Source organism: Trachinotus anak, unplaced genomic scaffold (assembly GCF_046630095.1).
Source record: "Trachinotus anak isolate AG129_WGS33_773 ecotype Australia unplaced genomic scaffold, CSIRO_AGI_Tana_v1 ptg000032l, whole genome shotgun sequence".
Lineage (NCBI taxonomy): Eukaryota > Metazoa > Chordata > Actinopteri > Carangiformes > Carangidae > Trachinotus > Trachinotus anak.
In genome coordinates, this window is record NW_027273883.1 from 23,781,527 (window position 1) to 23,791,567 (window position 10,041).

Below are 10,041 nucleotides of genomic sequence, written 5' to 3' on the forward strand. Positions count from 1 at the left end.
CGCGAGGTTGGCTTGAGGAGAATATTTTATATATTTATATAAATCTGTTTTTATATAATATAATAATATATATATATATATAACTCTTTATAAGATTAATTTAAACTTGAGCACTGATTACTTTTAATAGTCAGTTTTTTCCCCATGATAATCACCAAAATAAAACCTAATAAAGCCAAAATTTCTCACCTTTTTAATGAAGTAGTGTGATGCTGCTGTTGTTGCATGACAGTATGTAGATCAGCCCATATGATGGCTGTAATTAAATCTGTCTTCACAACTTTTGCAGGAATTTCAGGTTTTGTTTTGTTTTGTTTTGTTTTGTTTTGGGAACATCTTGGCTTAGATGAAAGTGCATGGTGTGCAGTCTGCATGATGAGGAACACTGTGTTCTTTGGGCTGAGGTTGAAAATCAGAAATCCCTGGAGAGTCCCATTTTTCTAAACAGGCACATTTACACACTGATGCTGGCCTGAGCGCTAAGACCTGTTCAGAGTAGAGATACTGTAATGAGAGGAGAGAGGTGTTGGAGGAGCAGCAAGCAGGAGCTGGTGTAGATTTATTTTTTGCAGTGATGTTTATTCTAAGTCAAGTCAAAGTGTCAGTGTAACATTTCATATTGAACAAGTTTAAATTTAGATCTGTAACACGTCAATTCAGGCCATTGATCTGTCCAGAGAGAAATGTTCTCAGCCAGAGCATTAATAAATTAGACAAATATTGAGGTCTGGTTAAAATAAAGTCAGACCAACAACATGTTAATTTACACAAATAGAATGTTTATGTGTAGGTCAGATTTTCATCCATTTACTGAAATAAATGCTCTCACAGACCTTTGCAGTGAAGCAAAACCTATAAAGTTAGTGTGTCCATTTAGTCCAGCAGCCATCTGATCAGTTTCATCAGTACAGTGTGTCCATTTGAATCATCAGGTTTTTTTTTTTTGTTTGTTTTTTTTAATTGGCCTGCTTCCTGGGGTTCAGGCTCATCCAAGATGTAAACATGTTGACTGGCACACTGCATCCAGGTAGACTAGAAGCACATTCGTCCTATTAGATGAATAAATTGCATTTAATTTTCAATTATTAAGTATCTTTTAAAATATATCGTAGGACATGAATTATTATTTGAAAGGGTGTGAACAGGCTCTGTGCTCATCCATTTTAACCTCGGTGTGTAATGAGTCGTGGAGCCCCTGACCTCTTCTCTGAGCTGATATTTGGTGTAATGAAAGAGGCAGCATTATCACCCTGTGTGGAGCAGATGAAATACAGCCTCGCTGTGATGATAGTGAAAGAGCATTTTTAAAAATGTCACCTGTAGCACATCAGCCTGTCATGTTGTCAGGAGTCGAGACGCTTGAAGTCCGCTTCTAAGCTTCAGGGCTGCATTAACTGATCAAAGACACTAATCCCCCAATAAGCATCCAATATTTATGTGTGAAAGTACAGGCTGATCTGTAACAGAACCTGCTGGCATTAGAGCTGGCATAAACAAACGGCTTTACTGCAGGCTGAGATACGACGTGTGTGCATTCTTTTATAACACATCTGAATTATTTCACCAGCAGCTGCCAAACAAAATGTGGTATAAACATGAAAACACAGGGACCAGCCTGTTCCGGCTGGGTAACCCTGACCCTTTGGACTGGCAGACTGCTGAAGCTCTATTAAGAGACAACATTGAAATTAAAAGAATCACTCACCTTTCATGTCAAAGTAATCGTTGCCTACACTTGAAATCCTGTGACAATGTTAGACATGATCTCCAATATATACTGATAATGCTCCTAATTCTAACACAATGGGGTTGAACACTAATGTCTAATATATGAAAGAGCAGAATCTGAAGGAGCCGAATTGAAGTAATTGACGGAATCAATCGTCAAAATGCATTTATTCTTCTCCCATTTCAGTCAGCGTGTCTCTCCATAAGTTGTCTTTATAAGACACTTTCACAGTGGAGGTCAGACACTAATTAATGAATAGTAGCCTGAGGGCGCTACATGTAACTCATCCCATTAAGAATACAGAACCTATGAAACAGAATGTAATTTGTCTCTTAAAGATAATTTTACTGGCAGAGCTAAAATAAGACCTTAATTTGGACCCTGGCCTATTTCCTTTCAAACAGGAAGAGCTAGAGAATCATTTCCTTTTTGTTTGCAGTTTAGTGTAAATGTTGTGAATGTGTGGTCACGACTCAGGAAGAGAAGTTGCACATTATTTTATATCTCCAGGTTTACATGAAAGAGAGCAGGAGAGAGCAGGTGTTAAACAGAATGGAAATGCATTTGTTGTATGTAAATAAAACTATATACTTAAACCTTTAGTATTTATGTCAAAGGTACATTGGTATATATATTTATGCTCATCAAAATGTGGTACATTCTGTATTTGAACTAAAATGAATGGTTCAGTTTAACACTCTTTAAGATGCCTGAGCTTCAGGCAATTGGAAAAATCTTTAAACAAACAATTTAAATTTAAATGGAGATTTAAAGTTCAAAAAGAAGTAAACATCTTACCACCAGGTCCACGAGTAGCTGTTCTGGAGTTTTCATTCGCATCACACTAATCTTCCTCAGCAGATGAAGTTTGCCCAGTTGTTATGAAGCTGTGTATAACTGATATTTTAACTTCAAGGACTTCACAGATTAAAAGTTAAATATACCCTGTGAAGTTTGTGGAATATGAATATATGAATATGTGGAAGATCTTTGCAGTATGTGACCTCGTTTTGTTTGTTCTCATGTATGACAAAGAAACGCAGCAAAGACAGTGAGAAGACGACTGATACCAAGTAAACATGGACATCAACAAGTAAACAATAATGAATTTCAACACTCAAAGTCACTCAAAGCCTTTCTAATGTTTTTATGAGGAAAGCAATGCTTTCAACACATTTGTTAGACCTCATGGAGTGTGTCTTCATGACAAACACAGAATGTAAATACAAATCTTACTTGTTTAAAAGAGAACTTCACAGGGCCAAAAATATGACACTAAAATAAAGCTGCTGAAAATATGAAATCCTAACACGCAAACAACTCATTAAATGTCTAGACTGAGCACTGACTGCTAATCATGAGCAAGCAACTCTTACAGCTCAAAGTGATCAAATAAAAAACAAAACAACCTTTAAAAAAGTAGCAGTACTCATCTACTAAAGGGGATAAATACAGTAGAATATGTAAAGGTTGATCCACATGTACATTACAACCACTTTAAACCCTAAACTCGACTATACTGTAATATACTGTCATGAACTCCTGTACCTGAACTCTGTCCTTTTCTCCTTTTCACCCCACACTCTGTCATCTCCTGTCCCTCTCCTGTCCTCTCCTCTGTCCTCCTCTATCCTCTGCTCCTGTTTCTTCCTCCATCATCTCTCCTTTCACATCCACTTGGCCTCCTCTCTCTCCTCTGCCCTGTCCTCTCTGCTCTGTCCTTGCCTGCCCCCCTGTCAATGGTGGTGGCTGACAGTGACTTTGCATCCAAAATGAAAAACAGGCAGATGGGCTCGTCAGGTGGGATGAACATTACCAAGAGCACAAGCATCAGCGGCGACATGTGTAACCTGGAGAAAACGGACGGCAGCCAGTCGGACACGGCGGTTGGCACGGTAGGCACTGACGACAAGAAGAGGCGCTCCAGCATTGGTGCCAAAATGCAGGCCATGGTTGGCATGTCACGCAAGAGCCGTAGCACCTCTCAGCTCAGCCAAACAGGTAGGCCATCCAAGTGCACAGTCAGTGTCATGTGTGTATGTTCATATGTGTCTCTTCTTGTGTCTGTGTGGGTTTCTCTAAATGTCCTAATTCTGCAGCTCTCTCTTCTCCAGTTTTTCCTTTTCCCCGCTTTTATCTAGAAGGGACTCTGGACTCTGCAGAGTCATTTTCTGGAGGTGAAGACAACAGCGTGATTTTTTCTCACACCTTTTCTCTCTTTTTTCTAGGTAACAACTCTCCTGGAAATCTCCCCTTTCTCTATCTGCCTCCCTTTTTTCTTTCCTTTTTTGTTCCACCACTGCTGGTATTTATTCTGCTTTTGCTCTAATAATTTGTCATCTCATTTTGGAAAATGTGCTATTGCCGTAACAGCTTTGCATATCTGCCATTGATGACCTCAGCTGCCTTTCTCATGTTGTGACGCTCTCTTGCCTGTGATTTGTGGGTGTAAATCACTACTTCAAACTTTGGGCCTCTGCAGATGTTTGTGTTTCTTTTGAGTGCATGTGAGAGTGTGTGCACATGCAAGATATGGACAAGAAGTGGTGTGTTGCGTTGGTGTTTTCAAACCTATTGTCCATCAGCTGAATGCAGGAATATGTGTTTTTCTGCAATGGAAAAGATTTTGTGACATTTTGCAGAGCATGGGGCTATTACTCTTCTTTTCTCCTCTGTGTATTTTTTTTTCTATTCTACTTTCTTACGGAAAGTGCTCAGTAACCATTTGAGGGGGATTGAGCTGCTTTAGTTGGTGCCAGACAGTGTGAAAACAGCTTAGCAGGTGGTGTGCAGTGATGTCTCTTGCCAGCAGATTGGGGCTTTGGTCTGTTCACGTGAAGTGTCTATTCATCTCGTCTATTCAACCTTAAAGTGGTCAATAATCACTCCTTCCCATCAGCACTTTCTGTCCAGATCTAGATAGCATGGCGGAGGGATGGAGAGATACACGTAGAAAGGGATGAATGGTGAGATGAGTGAGAGCGGAGGGAGGTGGTGCGCTCACGTGGCAACACACTGCCCCCCCCGGCTCGTGATTTGACTGGCACATGGGCTGCTACCTTCTCAAATCAATAATTTTTACTAATTATCAAGTCACCATGTCAATCAGTAACTTCAGCTGCATTGGAATAAGGCTTCATTAAATATATGGATATTAGAGGGTAGGAGTAAGTGCATTATGAAGCACTTGTGTTGTTGCTGTTGTTCTGGATTTACTTTTGGGAACAGACAAAAACCACCTGACATTTGTTCAGGTTTTTATTTTAGGATACCCACATTCACACAATCACAGGAACAAAGTCACACACACATGCAAACACTGTTTCCCCATACACACACGGCACAACTTGCATCTCCAAGATCCATCAATATTTCACTCGGTGCTTCTGAGTGCATCAGATGGAGCTTGTGAGAGTGTTTCAGTATTTGAGATCTGTGTTTGGTTCTGCACCAGCACCAGCACTGCCAAGCTGCCTTCTGCCCTACTTTGTTTTGCACTATCCTGAGAGGCTCATCGTCTGCTAAAAGGGTGCGTTCAAAGGACGGGCGACTTTAAGAGGCTGCTCGGCAGTTTGTGTGCACTGCCAAATGCTGGTGGGGGATGGTGCAGATCAGCCAAGCAGCACATCTCTGGCTTTGACAAACACAGGTTGGTTAGATGGAAATGGATGTGCTCCCAGGTGGCCTCCATGAGAAGTGTGTACACAGTGTGCACATCTTGGTTTGAAGTGCTGGTTTTATCCTCTCCGTCCTGCATGGAAGACTCCTGATTTTTCAGGAAATACAAATGTATCACTTTGTCTGAATACGTTTGTCTAGCTGTGATGAAGGAAGCATACTTTGTATATATGTTCAGAAGTCCAAGACATGATCTGACAGTGAGTGTAAGGGGGCAGCACAGAGCAATACAATGGACAAGAGAAAGCAGCGTTCTACATGCCTGTGTGCATTCAGCATCCAGCAGGTGAAATCTAGCAGGACATGTTTCTTGGATGGAGAATGGAGCTTGTTTCTCAGACTGATTCATTATTGATAAACAAAATAAAAGAGGACAGGGTTTAATGAGGCAAAGCACTTTAACACACCTACGATAAAAAAAGCAAACATATGTTCAAGAAAAGAAGAAATAAAATTATTATCAATGAGGTTGCCAAGAATCAGAAAAGTTTCACACAGACTTTATTTGAAAATGTATACTTTTTTCACACTTTACGTTTGACTTCAGCTAGAAAATGATTCCAAATATAATGTAAAGCTTATGCGTGTGCTGAGTGAGGCCATTATTGGTGTTAAACTAGTCATCATTAGTAAACTGAAACATCAGGTTGATTTATTGGGGTCATTGTCCCATCCACCATTCAGAGGTCCCCTAGTCCCTGGTACATTATGGTTTAAGCTCAGTAGAGACCAATTTATTCTCCATATACCTCACACCAAGCAGCTGCTGACCAAACAGCTCATTGAAAATCAATGTCCATACATTTATCTGCACATGTCTTTGTATATTTCCTTTCCTGGTTGGCATCTGAAAAAATACCTGTTTTTTCTGCTTATTAATTCTAGTGCATTTACTGTCTGTGCAACATATTCTCAGTGGAGAGGCTGTCATAAAAAAAACCTGCTGACGAAGATGTTGTCAGCAGTTTAAAAAACTGACCTGCTGTTCAGATTTTCATCCAGTTCTACTGTGAATCACACACAAGTATTGCCTGCATCCTTAAGGTATTATCAATACTCTGAAAACATATTTTATCTAAAAACATTGAAATTTTTTTAATGCTCTGAAACATCAATTGTTTACAACATTGTTTAACTGACAACTGATAATGATGCATTACTGCCCTCTATAGTTTGCATTAGCATCCATCCATATGCATCGTGTAGATCATGAGACTCAAAAAATCTGGGAACATGTTTCCAGTGCACTTCACAGTATTGTGCAGAAATCCATGGTATTTATGAGGCTATTTGCTCAGGACAACGTGATTCTTTGACGTTTTCTAGCAGCTGTACTGCAGAGAGGGATTTGTTGTGTGCGCAATCAGCCAAAGTTAAAAATGAGCTTCCTGCTCTGGCCTGTGTGGAGCTCTTTGCTCCATGCCTTCATGTGAATTATTCAGGATTTTATGAGTTCCTTTAGTAGGAACAATACTAATTTTCTTTCCGCTCTGCCCAGTGTGCAGGAAGGCAGCTCTGTCAGTCCAGTGAAGTATCTCTTTGCTCTTTTTGCCTTAAGAACAGGAGGAGGAGGAGAGCGGTCTCTTTCACAACACTGAAGAAATATTAAACAATTTTCTCTACAGTTTTTACCACACAGTCAGTAGCATTCTACTCGATAATCTGTTTCAGTAGTTTTACCCCATAATGGCCTCTGCCTAAGAGTCCTGATGGTGTCCCAGAAACATAATCAACAGTAATCTTTAGCGATCCGCAGCAGCCTCTGACTGTTAAGGCTGAGGAGGTGAACAGTGCAGGGAACACAGAAAATTGGGCCTCAATAGGCAAAAACAGGCAAGACCACCTGCAGTGATATAGAAATAAGAAGAAGATGAAATCAGTGGGGAGGATTCTGAGGATGTGGTATAATACAACATCTGGTCCCCTGGATGCAGCCTTGAGTATTCAAGTGTATTTCTTCTTACGTCCTACTTTTCTCTACCTGACCCTGAAAGAAACTCACCGTTTGGATCAGATGCGACACTGAACTTTTAATTTCTCTGTGAGAGATGGATTCAACTATGATACTTGGATCTCTTGTTTTTCCCAGCACTGTTTTTAAATGGAGGTGTTGCATTATAGCAATTAAAAAATCCTACACACTGTCTAACTTGCAATGAACAATTTATTTGTAATGTTGGTGCTAGACCTGCTCCTGCCTCACTAAACAGATGTGTGAAGTTGAAACACGACGAGGTGTTGCATTATGCCATCGCATTGGCTCAGTAGCCTGTAACCAAGCTGTCACATCAGTGTCCTATTTTTACTAATGAGAAAAGGTTTGATTTGATTCAGTGCTGATGCGCGACATGACACCTCACTCACATTGCTAGATGACTGTTTATACAGTCCATACACCGTATACATTCATGCAAGTAATATGTTCCCAGGTTCACTCTGTTTATGGGTAAATCCTAAACTTTACTAACTTTACTCAGAGGTAAATGTTCCCTCAATGAAAGAGAGAACATTTATGCTGTAGTATCCAAGTGTATACAGGAGAGAGAACAATGCTCTGGCTGCCTCCTCCTCTTTCTAGACCACATACTGACGTAGTTCTGGACCTCCACAGTCCTCAGTCTGTTTTGTATGTGGTAAAATAGCTGAACTTTGAGCTTTCTGCCGAGGTAATTTGTCTTCTGTGTTGAGTTAGGTGCCTATCTCAGCAGCTCCTCCTATTGCTGAGGCTGCTAATTAATCTCCTCGGGGGCTGGAGCAGACATGCTGCTCTCAGGATGACGCATGAAAGGAACACGGCAGCACAGGTACAACTGAGGCTGAGGGACACTAGCACCTTGCTCCTTCCTCCACATTGTCTTCTTTCTAACTTACTTAGTCTCTCATTGAGTTCTAACTGACGTTTATATTTCCCTATCATTATATCCCTTCTCTGTTCTTCCCCATGTTCTCATTTCACCTTCTCTTCTCTCCTTCACTTCTCCCGTAAGACTCACAGGATCCTTCCCTGTCTGCCTTTCCCTCTGCTGCTCCTTCTCCTCCAGTTCTCTCTCTCCATCTTTATTACAACAATCCACAAGAGGACGTGTGGCTGTTAATCAGCCTCAGCTCTCAGATGAGCCATCCCTGCAGTGACCTAGATGTGTGGGAATACTGTAGGAGCACTGCTGCTTTTATAAGTTTCAAATTCTATAAATGGTTCCACTGCAATATAGCAAGAATGATGCAGGTCAGCAGTAAGAACAGTAACCTACATGCAGATAGAAGAATAGATGATAGATTTTCCTTAGATGCTTCTGTTGTACTGTGTTCACCATGGTGGTGCAGTTAGTTTGTCCTTTGCTGTTGATTTCTAACCAGTTTTCTAAATTGGTTGTTATATTGCACAATTATAGTGTGATGGCAGCTGGGATTTGGCCAGACATCTCTCTTCATCTGCCAAGGGCAGCAGTCAGGTTTGATGAAGTGTGTGTTCTGATCCACTGTACGGCTTGGAAGCACCTTCAAAAACTCCAGCAAAACCATACAGTATTTCTTAAATACAAACTCACATTGCTGGCATTTACAATAAGTCCAGCTTATTACATTGTAGGGTGCTACTGCATGCACTTATTTACTCTATACAGTATGTTAATGTCAATGCAAAAGAGGGTTAGTTTTGCAGGGATATGGTCTCTGTTTCCATGGTCAAGACAATCATATTATCTTGACAGATATTGTGATTGTGATATGAGTCACCTTTTTGTGGGAATGGTCATTTTTGCAGGGGTCTTAACCAAACAAGCGTTTTCCCTTACATCTGGAGAATACGGTTTGGTGCAGGGCAGCTCTGCAGCACCACAATGCTTCATTTATAAAGCTATGACACATTTTATCTTTGTCAAAAAAATTGCAGCTCCTGTGATTTGGATATTGCACTGGACCATGTTGTGATTTCGATAATATTGTGATTAATTGTTCAGCCCTAGTCACTGTACATTTCCCTTTAGTTCTGCGAGCAGAAATCAAACTGCATTCAATAAAATTTTTTCCTGCATTTTATATTCTTATGGAATGAATAGTATCCTCAGTCTTGCAGTAAAATGAAGGTGAAATTTGTTTTAGCACTAGGTTTTTTCACTGTCTCTATCAGACTTCATAGTGGAACAGCTGACTGGCACTAAAGACAAGAGCATGTTGACTATCCTTTCAAATCAAACACAGTGTGTTTCCCTCTTTAGATACTTCACTGTGCTCAGAAATGAAGTGATTTTTTTCATGGTATTAGAATCACAAGTCTTACTGAGATTGCTTGATCTTTATCTGAAACAGTAAGTGTTGTATTAATTACTGATGACTTCATGTTTATTCACAAGCTGTGATGTGACTCTCAGAGTTGGTGGACTAAATAAATTGTTTTCACACTGAGAGCAGCACACTGTGTCTCTAGCAGACAGTGTACTTTGCATTATCCAAGAAATTAGCCGATGTTCTTGTTTTGAAGATGTTTTTTTTCTGTTTTGTGGTAATTATGCTGGAGCATAATTTAGCTGGGATTCAAGTAGAGAATAAAACTCTGTCATGTTGATCCTGGATGTACATGAACAGTGACCCAGCAAGCTGTGCACATGTAAGTGGAGTAACCAGGCCCTGGTCTC

General features: G+C 40.3%; 1 protein-coding gene across 11 annotated transcripts in view; it reads left to right on the forward strand.

Moving 5' to 3' along the window:
* Window positions 1–10,041, forward strand: part of rims2a (regulating synaptic membrane exocytosis 2a) — a 142,089-nt gene that overhangs the window by 120,099 nt on the left and 11,949 nt on the right. For all 11 annotated transcript variants that reach the window (XM_071468920.1, XM_071468910.1, XM_071468909.1 and 8 more), the window contains one exon: window positions 3,486–3,730. In XM_071468920.1, the coding sequence (XP_071325021.1) occupies window positions 3,486–3,730 (245 nt within the window). The remainder of the gene's footprint in view (window positions 1–3,485; window positions 3,731–10,041) is intronic.